Below are 19,230 nucleotides of genomic sequence, written 5' to 3'. Positions count from 1 at the left end.
CAAAATTTCGTAGTTTTCCTTTTACCTCGCCGACTAACACGGTCTGCCATTTATGGGAGTCATTTTATAGCAAACGGTTACAAACGCTTTTCAAATACAAACTCGACCGATCCAAGGCAACGTGTTCCTTTAAAACCCACAGTGGTTAGTTTATATCTTTGATATCTCTGATGAAAATGAGGACAATGGCATTGTGTTCAAACATTTTTATTATTTGAGCGCGGGGAAGGGGGCTCCCTGAGCAGACTGAGTGCAGTTTGTTAAATTTAGACTTGGTCGCTGATGTACTCCCACTTAGTAAACAACAACAGTCAAGTTGATTTTTTATTGTCAGACCCTTGGTAAAATTGACAATAAAACAATAAAACATAAACTCTACTCTAAACTGCAAAACAACATGATTTTTTACTTTAAAAAAATCCTAAACCGCAACAGCGCCCTCTTTTGGCACATATTAGAACCAGAAATATTTTGGTGTTTTTTAACAGGTACCCAGCAACCTCCACAAACAGTGGGCAAACTCCCGATACATTATACAGGGGACAGCTAAAAGTTGTGCCTTCGTTATACACCGCACAACCGAACCAGTGTCTAAATAATACACAGAGGCCGCCGACCCTGGGTGTGTGAAACGCTTGACTTCTCCGAATATTGGCAATCGATAAATGTCTACAAATGTCAGGAATCTCTGCTAACTGTGAACTTTGATTTCCTCCGTAAGTATGACCAAGGGATAGGGTTAATGCATAGAGGGGTAATGTGCTTGCCTTATTCTAAGTCATCGGTATTTTGTGTGTGTACATTTTCTTGAAGAATTCTTTGGGATGTTTTGGTTTCTTCTGAAGTTCAGGAAGTTAATATAGGGTCACATCAGTGTCGGTTTTTGTAAGCTTGCCGAATTGTGGGTTGTGTGGGTGGATCGATCGGAGGCTCTTGAACTGAAGCTTGGTTGTGGGATAGCAAGGATCAACACTAGGTACTTCTAGAAACTATAGTATAAGGCCACCCTGTGACGTGAGCGAGTCTTGTAGTTTCTAGAAGTAAACACAGGGTCAGGGCACAGCCACAGGGTATCAAAATGGTACGATGGAAAAGTTTCCGTATGGCGCCACCACTTTTTCATTCGAAATAAAATAATATAGTATCTAATTTACCTGATTGACATATCCCTTTTTGTAAAAATGAGTGAAAAAGTGGTGGCGCCATACGGAAAGTTATCCGGTACGATGATTAGATAAGTTCATGTGTAATAACAGTTGGTAATAAGCAATAATTTTAACTATTGTAAAAACAGTAACTGCTGTAGGTAGGTAGACATTGGTTACTTCTAGAAACTATAAGGCTCCTCTGTGAGCCTTTAGGGGTCTCATATTTAGGGCCTCATTAACGCTAAACATTTTTCAAATCAGCGTTGATGGGTGAAAGTTTTACGACCGTTAGCCAGCTGGTTAGTTTCCTGTGTACTGTACACCTAAAGCTTTCCCCATCCTACTCAATATACATTCATAATGCTTGTATTTCCTTTTTGTTGAGTGAAATTAAAAAACATCATCAACAAATACAATTTTCTGCTCGGTACTTACTGTTGTTTTCCTGCCTTTCACCCATCAACGCTGATTTTAAAAACGTATAGCGTTAAGGAGGCCCTAAATACGAGACCCCTATAAGGCTCACAGGTGAGCCTTATAGTTTCTAGAAGTAGGCATTGGTACTGGTGGAAGTGTAACATGTGTAAAGGCCGAGTTATATAGTCGGTCGCACGATGGTCGGGCGATGGAAATCTTGATCAAAAAACAGACACAGTTTTTATGCCTCAGGGATGACTATAAAGTTTGTAGCTTATAAACTGTTTTTTTTTTAGGATCGCGCGTCAAGATTTCCATCACGCGACCATCGACTATAAACCGACCTCAAAACTCATCAATACACTCCTACAGGATACATTACAGCATGTGTCTGTTTAGTTCTGTTGGACATGTTTGGAATGAGGAATTCACAAAAACAACCAGGCATACCAATATTACCACGTGCACCAATATCAGAGTCCAACAGCTCGGGTGAATTGGGCTACCTACTCCTAGAACTAACCTCATCATAGTTCTAGGAGTATGGGCTACCTACTTTGTTCTTTTGTACTGTTTTAGTTTATTATTATTATTATTATCATTATTTATGCGACCAAAACAATGCAAAATGTACAAAAATATATATAACATAACAAAATAACTTAAAGGGCCAACACAACATTAATACAACTAACCGAGGACGAACCAAAATGCAAAAACCAAAACAGAAATAAAGGCTATGGTGGGTCAGGAGGTGCAAAGGTAGAATAAACCACTATTACCGAAGGTATGAAGCCCCACAGAAGGGAGTTAGACGGATGTTATTCCTTGAATAATCACTCACGTTTGACTTCCGTTCATCAGTGACTGTATTTCTATAAGTTTTAATCTGTTACAGCTCGTATTATAGTCTGAGCTTCCTTCAACTGAGTTTCCATGTGGTTCGTTGCTTATAGGTCATGCCATATTAATATGTGCTGAAAGAAACGTTCTACACAACACAGTGATTTCTGATGAAACATGTCAGTGGTCGGTAGAAAACTCTTCTCTGGCTCTAAGAAAGTAAAGAAGCCTCCAGAAGGAAATTCAAAGACGGAAGAAGGAGAATCGAAGAGCCCAGTGACTCAAGATCTTGGCACAAGACACAACAGGGCATCAACTGTAACAAGTTCGGTGAGTGACTGTTTTTAGTTAGTTTTTATTGTTTTGTTTGTATCATTTCAGGCAGTGAAACCAAAGGAGTGCTTTGCATAGCAATTCGTAAGCGTAAACAGGACTTTAAATTTACAAGGGACCGCAGATCCTTCTAAGACCAGTATTTTAGTGTCAGGCCAGACTCACGACTAGATAAACCGGTAGTCTTGTGATTTGAAATTGAATAAAAATACCTCGCTGTCCAGTAACTTCAATGAAAAACAAATTCAAATGGTGACTTTAAGTCAGATCATGATCTTTCTTTCAATTCTGTTGAGTATCGTCTTTTATTGAAGTATACTTGCCCATTTATATCTATAGGCAAATGAGATTATTATTTTCTTACTTTCCAACTTAGTGTTGTGCAAATCAAATAGTTCAGTGTAGTCTTTTTTCATTCTGGTCTTGTAAGGGCAAGGCAGTTTTTTGTAAGTAAATGGCACCTCTGTGTGGAGGGAAATTGAAATTCTACTTAAACATTTTAAAGGCAGTGGACACTATTGGTAATTACTCAAAATAATTATTAGCATAAGACCTTTCTTGTGGATGAGTAATGGGGAGAGGTTGATGGTATAAAACATTATGAGAAACAGCTCCCTCTGAAGTGCCATAGTTTTCGAGCAAGAAGTAATTTTCCACGAATTTGAATTTGAGACCTCAGATTTAGAACTTGAGGTCTCGAAATCAACCATCTAAACGCACACAACTTCGTGTGACATGGGTGTTTTTGTTCTTTCATTATTATCTTGTAAGTTCGATGACCGATTGAGCTCAAATTTTTACAGGTTTGTTATTTTATGCATATGTTAAGATACACCAACTGTGAAGGCTACTCTTTGACAGTTACCAATAGTGTCCACTGCCTTTAAGAGACACCAAGGCATGACTGAGGGCGTGAAGGCAATCCCCTCCACACCTGCATGTGTTGTAGTGACTCAACAACATACAGCTTCAGGAGCTGTCTTGAAAATGCAAACCATTTTTGGAAACTCAAGAAACACAACGGATAATACAAATTGGTATTACTATTGCAACAGCATCCAATGAGGAAGTATAGCACCAGAAATGTTGGTAGGTTATGACAAGGAAAATTGATTTGCTGCCAGGGGTTTGTCACGAAGTGCAAAGACTCTTGGCATCTGACAAAATAATATAGTCTCAATATAGAGTGTCATGGCCGAGTGGTTAAGAGAATCAAATTCAAGTTCTGGTGCTGATTCACCGGAGTGTGGGTTCGAATCCCGGTCGTGACACTTGTGTCCTTGAGCAAGATGCTTAACTATAATTGCTTCTCTTCACCCAGGTGTGTAAATGGGTACCTGCGAGGGTAGAGGTTGATATTGTGTATGAAAAAGCCACAAGCGCCTTACAGGCAGCTCAGGGCTGTATACTCCCTAGGGAGCTGAGAAACATTGCAGGGATGTCATTTGCCCTATGACCAGGGCACTAATGTAAAGAGCATTGATACGGTTATTGTGAAATGCGCTATATATAAGAATTTGTTACTATTATCAATATAGTCTACTTTGGCTCAGTGATTCGGTCTTGAAGATCATTCTGGTGGCCCAATGGATTGCAGGCTTGTGGGAAAGGTCTTTTTGCAATGTAAAAACATGCCCAACTTTTTAGATGCTTCTTAATCTTAGACGTTGAATTTATGACATTTTCATGGTTTGGTTTGTTGTGTGTTTACAGACAACTTCCCAATAGCAACAAGTGTACTTTGTCATTAAGTGCAGTACTAATCAGTCCTTGACACCATGAGGTCATAGTATCAGTTGGGGTCATCGTAAACAAGATTTATCTGTTTTTGTATTGATAAAGGATTGATATGGAATTGTAAAACAACTGCTCTTTGACTTTTGTGATACTTGTGAAACTTTTATAAACAATGAGTGAGCAGTTGGAATAAAAGTTTGTACCAGGTACACTTTTTGATTTTTAAACATCACTATTAAAAATGCATTTTCTGAAGAAAACAAATTTGTGAAACGTTTAAAGGGTTGATACATAAAAACTATTTAGAACAATTTCTCCCTATTTTCTGGAGCAGGGGATCCTTAACTTGCACTAAGTTATCTCAGGGGAAATGAGAATAGGGGCTGTGTCTGATTTGGAGGCTGTGGCAGTTTCTAAGGGGTCGCTAATGGCAGCTTATCAAGGTTATTGTGGTTTGGGTTACCTACTCATAGCCACTAATTTGGAAACGGCCTTATTTTGCAGCAGAGCAGTGAAATATGCTGAGTGTATGACTTGAAATTCTGTGAACATAAAAAACGTACCCAAATCTGTACAGTCATACAGAAACCGATAGTGCCGCTCTCTTACAGTACTTGTGTGTCAGTATCCAAACATCAGCTATGCATGTATTTAAAAAGAAAACAAGTAGTTCCTCATTATCACTACAATTGGTTCAATGATAAAATAAAATGCTATTAATTTCCTTTCTGGTTTGTTTAACTTATCAGGATGTTTGCTCTTTATATAAAATACTGTCAATATGATGTACAAAGCAGTATTACAAATTTAATGCTCTTCCGGATGTACATTTATACCACTTGACATATCTTTTTGGACTCAAGTTTTCCTCTTCTCCTCTGTATACTTTTTTTATCATAGACAGGAAACAAAACCTGGACTATTCAGGGAACAATTTCATATTTGGACTAAACAAATGATTTGCAGACTGAATGCTTATATTGAGGAGCAATTGATGATTTTTTTGATAACCTACGAATTTTGTGTAGCGTTTAGCTCTGTTGACCAAGGGAAACCGTTCTCTGCGGTTGTCCTTTTTTGACTTGGTCTTTAACACTGTACATTGGTTACAATGTTGTTAGCTGTATCAAGTTGATCATTGACCCCAACAACAATAATATGTACATTGTCCCCTGGGTTTGCACGACTGCAATACAAAGTGCCAACAGATGCACTTTAACAGTTAGTTTCAATGCCTTGTGTTTATTTAACGCTATAACAAGTTCAGTATCCACCAGGGTCAGTGTGACATGGATCATAGTGTAAATGGAGAGTGGTGGATAGAATTCCAATTCAGTTTACCATCAGGTGTGTAAAAGAAACAGGAAGAGCCCCCTCTGTTGCCCATTGTGAGCGAGTCTGGAAATTATAATTTTTGTCATCAAATACATTTTACATTCATGCTTGTGGACACTGTATGTAAATCAAGGACTTTTTGTTCCCCTTTGTGTGACTTGGTTTTGTACACGTAAGCAATAAAGAACCTGGACGCTCAGTCCAAACACTCGTTTTTTTCTTCAAGTCCTTGGTCTAAACTGGTAGACAACCTCATGTACATGGTCAATTCTGCACAATTATTACCACATTCTAAGAGTAATTCCAACTGGTTGGTCAACTCGCTGGAAATTGGTACCCACAGTAGGAGGGTTAATTTGGCGTATAACTCCAGATTTCACTGCAAAGCGGTTAATTACTGCTTATTAGTAATTCATGTGAATTTCAAATAATACCTTCCAAGAGAAAGAATGAGATTGAAAGTCTGTCACACATTTATTGAAATCTAAGTATTGGAAATTATCTTGGCTAATGGAGATAATTTCCCACACTAAGTGGCTTTATGAAAGAAGACCCAAGGTCTTATTGGCATATCCTTTATACACAGAGTTTCTCAACCATACAGTTACTTATTGATCTTTGATTAGTGATAAGCGATACCATTTAATGAATGGCTCGTTCTCTCTGTAATCATTTATCCATTCAGCTAATAGTCAATACCCAAGAGCTAAATAGATGATCCATTTACTTTCATTGATTCACCATTGACTACTCTTATAAGATCCCAAGAATTGTTTATTATCAACTGTCGATTGTTTTGTTAATCTAACTCTCATTAATAAATGTATGTGCTGCCCATTGATTTACACTTTTCTGTCCCTTTGACTAAACTCTCTAAGAACTTAGATCCATTCATACAAATGGGCTATCAAGGTCGTACCAGCCAAATGTCTTGAATTATGTATTCGGCTTAGTGGTTACCAGTCTGGGCCAAATTTCATCCTGCTTAGGCAGAAAAACCCTGAACCTTATGCAGTTTGAGATGATAGAGTACACAAGTACATACGTCTTATCCCCAATTGAAGTGAAGAAAACTTTCCACTTTTTTCCTGGTAAGTACAAACAACTTTCCTTGAGTTACTTGTAATGAAGACATTATATACTAGTTACATTGTACACAGGATTGTACATTACTATAGTGCTGTGATGAATGCTTTACTGAATTTAGCTTCGCTAAAAAAGTACATGTGTTCAGGTTGGCTATCTTGCCTTGCTTTCCACCTCTTGGACCCCAGGACCCCAGTTCAAATCCCACCGAGGGCACTAGGTGGATTGGGTTTTCAGTTTTTACATAACTGCGTTGGTTTTCCCTTGAATAATTCTCTAGGGTTTTCCTCCCACATTTTAAAATTGAACTTCCCTTCCTTTTTCTCTCTATTGGGTTATTGGCTAGTACAGCGATGACCTTCACTTTTCTTAGAATGAGACTTAAAAGGAAGAAGCCTGTGACCTCCAGATTAATGTACTGGTGCTCTGTCAACTGAGCTATTTCACTCTAGTCTAGTGTTGGCAGTATATTTGAAAATGAGTGGATCACAAAACTAACTTTGACCTTGGAGTCCCTCTGGGAGAGAACATAACTGCATTTTGGACAGAGTGATACTTGTATTTGATTTCTCAACCCCTAGTTTTGATACAATAAACAACACACAATCGAACCCAAGTTTCATCAAGTTTGTCTTGAAAACAATGAGAACAGTGTTGTAATTTGACTTGCTTTAAACTTATTCTTGAAGCTTTGTGAGCTCTCCTCCATAGCTGTATTAAAGCCATTGGACACTTTCGGAACAGAAAAAGAAAAGAAAAAAACATAGATTTACAAATAACATACAGGGTTTACAGAAGGTAATGGTGAAAGACTTCTCCTGAAATATTATTCCATGAAATGCTTTACTTTTTGAGAAAACATTAAAACAATTATGAATTCTCGATATCGAAAATTTACAGATTTTTTTTAAAACACATGTCATGACACGGCGAAACGTGCGGAAACAAGGGTGGGTTTTCGTGTTATTTTCTCCCGACTCTGATGCCTAAATTTTCACAGGTTTATTAGGTGTTCGGCCACCAGCCGAACAACTATTGTTATTGTTCTTTTTTTTTTTTTTTTTTTTTTTTTTTCTGCGTGTTCTTCTCCTCGAACGTTCTCGCGCGATTTTCGCAAAAACTAAAGCTTGTATGAACCTGAAACTTACCATATATATTGATCTTATTTTGGAATGATGACGTCATTACGTTAAAAAAAACGCTAAAAATTGGAGAGTTCATATCTTGAGAACTACAAATGCCACACACACAAGATATTTGGTGCATATAAAAGGTCTTGTAATTAGCTACAAAAGTCGTGCACAACGTGACCTCATGTGACTTTTACTTCCGGTTGAAACAGGAAGTTCAAAATTTCAAAAGTTCATATCTCAAGAACTATATATCATATTCGCAAAATTTGAAGATCAGTTTGAAGATCAGTTATCCTGCTCAAACTTTTGCACAAACATAATGCCAGTTGAATTTTGCCTTCTGGTCGTAAAAGCGCGCGTTTGTGTTGACCTCCATTCATTACGCGTAGAAACCAGATAGTATCGCCATTCATGTATGTGAATGCTACTATTGTATTGTGGGTGTGTGGGTGTGTGTGCGTGTAGTTCATGTAGGCCTACATTGTATCCATGCTCTACGACAAAACAGCACTGCGTGGCTGTGGGCATTACGGGTTGTGTATACACATGCAGACTCCGTTGAAGGCGCGCGTAATTCAAATTCCACTACGCTGGTATTCGCCTCATCTTTCTTCGTGCGATTTTGAACAAAATGTTAAACTACTATGAACTTGAAACTTATCATAAACATGAACCTTCATGAGTAGATGAACCCGCAACTTTTTTGGAATGATGACGTCATCGATGACGTCATTACGTTAAATAAACGGGAAACAATTGAAAAATTCATATCTTGAGAACCACAAACGCTACGTACAAGATTCTTTCACTACATGAAACCTCTTGTAATGTTCTACAAATGTTGTACACAACGTGACCTCATTTGACCATTCACCCGAACACCCTGAGTTTGTACACAAACTCTCAATTTCTAGTTATTTTATATACTTTTGATACACGAAGTGTGGGCCTTTGGACAATACTGTTTACCGAAAGTGTCCAATGGCGTTAATTGTGTATACTTATGTGCTTATAGTTTTGTTTCATTTTTTATCTATAAGAATACTGATAGTGATATTCTCATTTTGCAGTTTATAGCTCTCCTTGTAATTCTTAAAAAAAAAAAATTATTTAAGGAAGGGCTAAACAACAGTCTGACCTTTTTGGATGTAGATAGAAGAAAAAACAAGATATCAACAATGGATAGGTCAATGCACTATCCTATTATCCTAGGGTATCTTTGGCTTTCAAACTTGTTCAATAATGATCACAAATGATGTATTCCAGAATCCAGTAGGCATTGACCAGACCATCAGACTGACATGCCAAGGAAAGATCCCAGGATACATTCCTGAAGTCTCTGGTCAATGTTTAAAAGCTCTCAAATTGAGGGTTAGAACATTTCGTTTGGGCAGTGGATGGAATGTCTTCAAGATTCTGTTTACATATGATCATAATATTTGCCACTCAATGCCCTCAAATCTGGATTGGTTGAAAAAGGCCCTATACAGGTATATAAAACACTATGAAGTATATTTTCAGCCAATTGATTTAAAAATATTACGCCTCTGTAAAATCGCTGCTTTCCAAGTATTTAAAGCCAATGGACAATATTGGTAAATGTCAAAGACCAGTCTTCTCACTTACTGTATCTCAACATATGCATAAAATAACAAACCATGTGAAAATTTGAGCTCAATTGGTCATCGGAGTTGCAAGATAACTATGAAAGAAAAAAACACCCTTGTCACATGAAGTTGTGTGCTTTCTGATGCTTGATTTCGAGACCTCAATTTCTAAACTTGAGGTCTCGAAATCAAATTCGTGGAAAATTACTTCTTTCTCGAAAACTACTCCACTTCAGAGGGAGCTTTTTCTCACAATGTTTTATACTATCAACCTCTATCCATTACTCGTTAGCAAGTAAGGTTTTATGCTGATAATTATTTTGAGTAATTACCAATAGTGTCCACTGCCTTTAAAGGAAGGCAAGCAAATATCACCAGCAAATGATTGTGTTTTTTCCTGCCTTGCTGGAGAAGCAAGCCGGCAATTTTTTCTGTCAACAAAAGAAGTACTGTAAACACAGACGTTCCATTCTTAGTTGTTATTTTCGAATGTTCCTCCTACGCAGTCGGAGCTTAAAGGTCGACACAATAATGACAATAGAAGTACCTGGGCCCAGCTGAACCTCCTGATAACATTAAAGTGATAACAAAATACAACCTTAGTGTTTTGGAATTCAACAATACATGTAAGCTTGTATTAAGCAGCTGAGCAACGTGCTAGCTCTGTAAAGGCACCCAAGCATTTCCAGTCAAAGCGCCTTAGCGCCCACTTTAAGATTGTGGCTCTTTACATTATGGAGGTAATAACCTTGTACTCATGGAGTGCTAGTTTTTACGTTAGGCTACTAGTGTGCTTTTAAGTTGCTATTGGTGATGTGTATGTATTGACTCTAGATGTACCTGACATGATGATGAATTGTGCTGTAGTAGCATTGTAGGTGACATAGTTACAGTGTATTTTGGCTGGTAATGTTATCGTTTTATTAAAGCAAAATTGTTTAGCGGCTCCATAAAATTGGCCCAGCTGGATTTTATGTTGGCAGTTGTTACTTATCATAGTTTTATTTTTCTCCACTAATTCAATTAAATTAAATACAAAAGAGATATAAAAAAGATATGGAGCAGGCAAGACTAACAAGGAAAATGTAAACTTTCCTATATAACCTAAAGGTTTATTATGTCAATAAAAATATTTCTAAAAGGTACTGACAGGCAATACCTTATTGTTTTCCATTAAGATGTTTTCGTGAAAGGTTTTTTCCTTCCCCCTTCTTCTCCCTTCCACCACTAAAACAATTTGATCAAAACAGATCAACACTTGAGATCTCTAATGAGCTTAAAGTTACTTCTTTATCAGATTGTTAATAAGACGTTGTTGTCAACTCAAGATGCATTGGTAAGATCCTCCACACCATCATTGTCTTCACAGTCAATCCACCTCAAAGTTCAGCCCCTTTCTACAAAATCCTGATTACTTAGAAATCGCCAAAGCTCCTTGATTCTTATTTGCGTCATGGAGATCTTAGGAAGCTTTGTTGTCTTCCACTCAATGGATATCGGACTTCTTAAGAACTTTGATTCCCAATATCTTATTAGTCTAAGAAGCTCCGCCAAAGCTTTGTTAATTTCCCACAACATGACTGGTTTAATGGACAACATTCCAGGTTGCCCAGCATCTGTTCTTCTGTAAATATCGATGCATCTTTTGTTGCTTCAACACAAAAGTTGTGACTTTCTAGAAGATGGCTATCACCCAGAGATGTGTCTCACTAATCTATTGTCCTGATCCTCATTATGTCCCCCTTACCTCCTAATCCATACCCCCTTATGTACTGATGCAGGAACATTCAGGTCACTGAACTGCTTAATCCCTCGTCATCCCCAGGGAGAAACTATTACTGACAGGGGGTTTTCACTTTTACATCCAGGACAAAATACGCCAATAGTGTCAATGACTGTGCTTGCTTAATATTTAATGAGGCGGCCATTGTTGGTCAGGTTTGGTCCAATGGATGTTTTTTCAGCGTGATTCACTTTAATACTCTGTGCCTGCATCATAATCCAATGAAACATCCTACAAACTTTTGGATCAACTGGTATGTATGTTAGTGCCCAGGGGGATTGCAGTCAGGTGGAGAGGAGGGGGGGGGGGGGGGTAAGAGGAGCAAATGTGGGATGGTATATCTGCTCGATTCTCCTCAAGACGAGCAGAGTATAATACTGTTTGAAATTTTGAGACCAAACTGGCTCTTTTCATCAGAGCCAACACTCCTCCATAAAGAGATTTATTACAAGTTTACTATTATTTATACATAAAGTTTATTCATACATAAAACATGTTTTGTTTGTTTGTTTGTCTGTTTGTTTGTTTGTTTGTTTGTTTGTTTGTTTGTTTGTTTGTATTAGAGTAGTGGGCGTGGGGAGGGTTATACTGCAGTAGGGGACACATACAGTGAGTAGTGTAAGACTGTAGTGTATTATCCCGTATAACAATTACTTTTGTAATATGTAACAAACTTTACCCAAGACCTGTGCTCAATGGGCAATCAGGAAACCTTTACATATTAATTTATTTTTCATTGTCAACTCTTGGTCGGAAATATTTGCTACATGCACCCCAAGGCCAACCCCACAATTGTTATTTATACTGGCATGTTATCTTGTGTTTTTCTAACGCAGACTTGTAACAAAGTGTGTGTTCAGCCAAGTATTTTTCTCACAACTTATTTGACATGGATACTTCTGCAATCTTTGCACAAACATTTCATTATTATTTTAGGGGATTTTAAAAATGTGGAATGATTTTTTTCTGTATCCCAAGGTAGCATACTACAGATAAAAATTCCCCATGTTGAAAATCAAATTGGGGGATTCACTATCTTTAAAATTACCTCAACAAATGCGGAAATCGCTTTGCTTGTAAAAAAAAACATTGACTGTGCAAAATGACAGTCTGAAAGCCGTCTGTGGTTGTTTTTCTGTGAAAAGCTAAGCTTGAAATAAAGATACTGGGATTCAGCTTCCATTTCTGATTCAGAACAGAAATGTTTTGATGGGTTTTTATCTCTATTGTATCAAATTCAATTCAACATTTCATAGAAGTCTATTTGTTTTACAAACAGTTTCACATATTTCAACTAGATAGCTAAAAAAATCCAACATTCAACATCCAAGCAGCGCAAGCGCCCGGGCGGATAGAAATATTTAACAATATAAAACAGTAAAATGTAACAATATGATATGACATGATATGAAATATGATATATGAAATTTTTGTTCAGGGTAGTTCAGTTAAATTCTTCTTCTTTTTCAATCCAATGGATGTTTTAATCTAGTTGACCTTTTCTCAAATTCCACTGTCCCATCCTGGGGTTCATTTAAAACAAGCCAACTGAAAAAAATAAGTCTGAGTAATCTGATGAAGTCCCATTACACTAGGATTACACAAAACCACATACAAATCCCCTAAATGTCATCACAGAAATAACCTGGCAAATTCCAATGACTTAAACCATCAGTTGGCAGTAGGGGCCTTCATTCAAGGCTATGAAACCCCCTCTGACTGGGGCGCATGTCTCATGGAGCTCAGAGGTAACTCAGAGTTTGTTCCATGCCTGACTTGGTCCGAGTTTTGCATTCCATCTAAAATCAATACACACTAGGCCTGTAGATCACACTGCTTTGCGTACTAGACCCAATCAGTTGTTACTGGTCTAACTATTAAACACAGTACTAGTGCCTGACAAGCACCTGGGAGCTCGGAGGTAATACTTTGTGATTTGGGCGACTGGAAGAGTATAACTTGATGTTTTGGTCATGTCTGCAAGGCCTGTTATTGTCTTGGAATCTCTAGACCCAAGAAGAGTTAAGGTAAAGATTTCAAATTTCTTAACTTCAGAGGAATAGCGTCCGCTTTGTGTGTGACTTGTTGTGGAAAGAAATGAAAAAAATAGTGAATTGTGCCGGTTGGAATGGAAACGATGTTACTTCTGACTATGATTTCGTCCAGCAATAATTGCAAAGCAAAATATTTTAACAAAACATTTTCTTTGCACACCGAATACTAATATTGAGTAGCTAATCCTGATTTTTGAGTAGCAATTGATACATTTTATTTTTGTGAAGCATTTTGCCCTGCTATACAAGGAAAATCAGTCACTGGATAGAGTTGAAAAATACAAACATGTTCTTATTTTATTAGCAGATTTGTTAAAGTGTTTGAGTAAACAGTTTTACTGGAGAATTATTTGCATGAAATGAGTAATAGGCTTTGTACATGTAGGGCTTATAAGTATAATGGAATCAATTCTACATATATGTAGCAACTTGAATAAACAATTCAAGATTGCGTTTTTTGTATTCTGTCATTTTTGTTTAAGTGAGGAAGAAAGAATAAACTTGATCTAGAAGTGAGGGGGTGTGGATACTTTGGGTATTCCCAAACAGGGTACTCCCATACACAAGCTAACGTATCATACTCAAACTGAACGCCGATAGGCGTGAAACGCGGCAGATAAAAATAAAAAACTATTAAAGATAATGCATTATGTCACAAGTTGCATAGTATGACTTTCAAACCATTTTTACACAGCAATTAAACAACTTTTCGAAGACCTCGTTTTATTTCAGCATGCTTGGGCCACAGTCCAGAATTGTGCCACCGTTGCGTCCAGAATGCGCCACAGTTTTGAAAAATTGGGAAGGAACCTGCCTTGAGGTTGTGTTTCCTAGTTTTAAAACTTCAAAGACGTGATTAAGAAGTTTCATTGTCACTTGAAGTTTAATGTAAAATGTGACAGTGAGGTCGTTCACACGCCGTACTAAAGTTGGTCTAAGTCCACTTAGACCGGTTTGGGTTCAACTTTTGTGCGTGTGAACGCAAATAAAGTTAGACCGGATCGGGTTTAAACCCCAAAACTTAAACCGTCCAGCGAGGCGGTCTGAGTCTAAACCGGTTCGGGTTTATCTTTTAACACTGCGTGTGGACAGAATGACATCCGGTTTTAACTCACAACGGACGACCCATTGTGTGGTTCAATGCACACGCCCGGGACCCGGAGTGTTTGTATACAGTTTCTGTTGCCTCTGATGCTGAAAAGCACCGAGTATTTATATTACTTTCTTGCCGCTTACCGAGTTGGCGAAACCCTCTCGATCGGTGTATGCAGTTTAACACAGGCCCACGCCCATGATTTATTAAATTCTGAAACAAAATTATATTTTCCAAGCTTTTTTTGTTGAGTGTCCTACAAAAAATTGAAACTGTTTTTCATGCGTATACTACGAGCGCAGCGAAGAAGCATTTTTGTAATGCTTCTCACATGTACAGCGCTGCCATCCCATAGTGATCACTCTCTGATATCCCATAGTTATCCATCACCGATCCCGTGGATGTGCCTTTCTATTGCCGTCACCGTTAGCGTGCTGTACTTTCAATCTAGGAGAATGAACTGCAGTGGGCGCGAGGCTGTGTGTAGGGGAAATTCCCTACGCCAGCAATATCACCACGTTGTTGGGAAGTTGGGAAAATACTGCAAAGTACATGTATTTACGTAACTTGCACGTGTGTAGTTGTGTTTATGAACGAATCAGAATAAAAATCGCGGCACCAGCTTTTGAGAGATCGCAACTTCCAATCGATTGAAGTACAAACTAAAAGTATTTATTAAATTGGAAACAGTGGTATAAAACAAAACACAAAAATGAAACGTGTTCTGTTTCATGGAATATGGACAATATTTTGGTGAGTTTTCTCGGCGGTTTGTATCAATATTTTGTTTGTTTAAAAAAATAATTTCGAGTCGTGTTCAAGTTTGTTTTAAGTGCCCATATCCTCCTAACGGTAAAACTGTTACCGCGTTCGATTGAGCCATTTGTATCCATTAGTTATGCCCTGTCTGATCATCCAGGGCATGGGACACTCAGTATCTCGGCATACTCGGTGCGTGAATCTGATGAATAAAACCGGATGTTAGAGCAACGGGTCGCGTCTACTTTGACCTCTTAAAACCGAAGATAAACCGGATCGGGTTTAACTCTGTGCTGTCTGAACGCAATGGGTTTTTATTTTTACGACCACCCCCCGCTGCTCGTAAAAGTTAGACCGGTTCGGGTCTAAATTAGTACGCTGTCTGAACATACCCAGTGTTCAAGTGAAGATTTATAATAATAATTTATAGGGGGTTGTAATAAATGTCTGCGGGACTCGAAAAGGCACTGAGTATAAAGTTCTTATGACACATACATGAACTGTATGTTGAAAAACATTGTTCTCAAGTAATTATTGTTGATGCAATTGTTAGTTAGCAATGGAGCTTGCATCGTACCTTTAACTCCAGGAAATGAATTCCTGTATCTCTATAGGCACAGTCAGGAGTCTGGGTAAAACCATGTGTTTACAATGGTTTAGTTTAACATTGAAATTCCAGTCATGATTGTACATGTGTATTTAAATGCATGAGTAAACATCGTGTGTAAGCAATCAACAAAACACAATCCAAAGAGTGTAATGTAATACTGTATTCATGAACCTGATGAATTAGGGTGTGTTATGACTGTACTTTTGTGAAAGGAACTGATGGTTTTAATGTTTAAACGGGTTGGTCCATCCATCCATCATTTTTGTCAGTCAGAGTGAAAAGTTACCACACTGAGGTACCTGTTTCAATTGATACATTACTGGTAGCCACAACACAAGGTCGCTAATAATACTGCACAACAAGCACACCCATCTACCAAACAAGGTAATAAAGTAGCTGAGTATATATAAAAATAAGAAAGATAGGTTACTGCAGTGATGAATTCCGAGACCCAACAAAGTTTTGATAATTCCTCAAAACTATGTTTTCACTCATTTTAACATAAATGAGCCTGTTTCTCATCGAAAATGGGTACATAGTATACAGCTTGCCTTTCCACACATTTGTAAGCATTTTAAGCTTGTCAGCATGCTTACTGAACAATTGAATTTACCGCAGAGGATCTTATTTGAGTTATTTCTAAGGGCTTGAAAAGAAAGCATGCTACCCTTGCCCTTTAATGTTGAGAAAAAAACTCTCAGGAAATCTAGAAAGCTTTGTTCTTGACATATACATGTATGCGAAAAGTAGAAGAAACATGCTTTCTTGTCAGGCCCTTAGAAATAACTCCAATAAGATGTACTCTGTGGTAAATTAAATGTGTCAATATCATTTTTGGTTAATAAGTTGTTCAATGTATGATCCAGTGCACTACATGTACATACTGAGTTTTTAGTACTTTTGTAGCCTTGAGTTCTGACATTTTTGTGTGTGGCCCATGAGAAAAAATGTGGTTGTATACTTTGTTTATAAACAACTCAGTAATTAGTTTGATCATGGAGGAAAAAATCTTCCTCCATGGTTTGATCAAGAGGTTACTATGTATCTGGGAAACTCATTACAAGCTTCAGTGATTTTCATCAACACAAGGTTATGTAACACAAGATAAATCATCTTTTCACCTGCACTACATGTAGTTCCCTTAAAATGAAATCCTAGAAATTCATGGGAATTTTAACCACTCCAGGGTTGTCCACAGTTTTTTAAATTGTAGATGAACAAATTTAAGTGTGCTCTCGTTTTGTCAAAGGACTGAACTACAGGCCTGGCCTGGAATTTCTTCTTTGAGAGGACAATGCCATTTTCATTTTGCAAAGGGCACGGAAATTGTAAAGTCTAGGGGAATCTTTTGAAGGGGCAGTGGGGCGCCAAGACTAAGGGCAACCATGGGGCAACAGAGACCATAGCCTCCGTGGCCTTTGCAAAATTCCAGGCCTGGCATTACATTAGACCATTTAAAAGTAGCATTCTCTTCTCAGAGCCTTGGGTTGCTGGTTGGGCTGTTAAAGGAACACGTTGCCTTGGATCGGTCGAGTTGGTCTTTGAAAAGAGTTTTGTGACCGTTTGTTATCAAATGCATATGGTTAGAAAGAGGATGTAAAAGTAGAATACAATGATCTACACAAATATGCCTCAAAATTGCATGGTTTTCTTTTTACCTCGTCACATAACACGGTCAGCCATTTATGGGAGTCAAAATTTTGACTCCCATAAATGGCCAACCGTGATAGTTCGCGACGTAAAAAGAAAACCGTGCAATTTTGAGTGATACTTGTGTGGATCATTATATTCTACTTTTAAAACATCTTTCTAACCATATACATTTCATAACAAACGGTTACAAACGCTTTTTATAGGCCAACTCGTCCGATCCAAGGCAACGTGTTCCTTTAAATGTTACTCGGCCACTTTTCTATCCTCAATTTCTAGTAATAAAGAATAGTGTGGCATTCAGTAGAGGAAACATTTCCTTGTCCTTGAACAATTATGGAAATGCTGCTTTAATTCACTAGACAGCAACCACAAATGCCAAATCCACTTACCAGAATGTTAAATTGGATCAGGATTACAAGAGACAGTGAGAGACTGCGGAGTCACAGCGCCACCTAGTGGTGGAAGTTGATGAGCTTGTGATATTAAAGGCACTGAACACCTTTGGTAATTGTCAAAGACCAGTATTCTCACTTGGTGTATCCCAACATATGCATAAAATCTGTGAACATTTGGACTCAATTGGTCGTCAAAGTTGCAAGAGAATAAAAAAATATGTAAAAAAACACCCGTGTTGTACAAATTTGTGTGCTTTCAAATGCCTGATAAAAGGCTTCAGGCCAAAAGTCTTTTATTATTTCAAGTAATTGAGTCAAAAATAAACTCTTTCTCAAAACTACGTTACTTCAGAGGTAGCTGTTTCTCACAATGTTTTTCCTATCAACAGCTCTCCATTGCACATTACCAAGATGTAAGTTGTATTTAGTGCTAATAATTATTTTGATTAATTACCAATAGTGTCCTTATATAGTGCCTTTAAGTATTTAATAACCTTTGGTTATTTTTGTAATTGCCATCCCGATGAAGCGTGACTTTATTTCTTTTCATATTTCCTTCCACCAGACTGCTCCGCATAATAACGCCGGCAAATTCTGGCATGATGACAATATTTCACATGATTAATGTTGATTTAGTTCCCTTCGGCTGGTTAAGTCACTTTCAGGGGAGGTCCCTTTTTTGTGCTGCGGTAAGGCCAGGACTTGCCTTTAATTATTTCTGAAAGTAACCCACCAGGCAACTACATGTAAACTGTGCTTTTACTAGCCCGCAGACATTTTTACTAGAGACCCATTTCAAGCAACAATATTGTTCTGCAATTTTGTGCGGCAGAATAATTAGACTTTCAAACATTAATTTATTTATTATTTATTTTTATATAATGCGAGGGCCACAAATGATCAGCTGTGCTGGATGGGTCACCCTCATTAAATAAATGCATTTGAGTTGAAAATGAAGATTTTTAGTTAGCAACTGACATATTTTGTGTAGAATTTTTGCTGTGATTATAGATCTACAATTGTAGAAGGGAAATTGATCAGTGCATTTTAAAGATGACATAAACAGGTAGGTCTACATGTACATGTACGTACACCTTGTAAAGTGGAACAAAATACTATTTATGCATACTAGGTGCTAAATTTGCATCGGGGATAAAGAATATTAATTTTTGGTTTTATACCCATACACCGATGTGTGTTAGCACTGTATACTCAGTACTTTCCCGAGACCTGTGAAAAAAATA

General features: G+C 37.7%; 1 protein-coding gene across 3 annotated transcripts in view; it reads left to right on the top strand.

Moving 5' to 3' along the window:
* Positions 1 to 593: 593 nt before the first annotated feature.
* LOC139945966 (rho GTPase-activating protein 45-like) overlaps positions 594 to 19,230 on the top strand; it is a 59,484-nt gene continuing 40,847 nt past the window's right edge. For 2 of the 3 annotated variants that reach the window (XM_071943511.1, XM_071943510.1), the window contains exons 1-2: positions 594 to 716; positions 2,522 to 2,738. In XM_071943511.1, the coding sequence (XP_071799612.1) occupies positions 2,586 to 2,738 (153 nt within the window). In that variant the 5' untranslated portion in view covers positions 594 to 716; positions 2,522 to 2,585. Of the gene's footprint in view, positions 717 to 2,521; positions 2,739 to 13,076; positions 13,450 to 19,230 lie in introns of those variants that run through there. The other variant, XM_071943515.1, reaches the window with a different exon arrangement.

This window comes from Asterias amurensis, chromosome 13 (assembly GCF_032118995.1).
Source record: "Asterias amurensis chromosome 13, ASM3211899v1".
NCBI lineage: Eukaryota > Metazoa > Echinodermata > Asteroidea > Forcipulatida > Asteriidae > Asterias > Asterias amurensis.
Note: the sequence above shows the minus strand (reverse complement) of the source record. Positions and strands in the feature narration are given on the sequence as shown.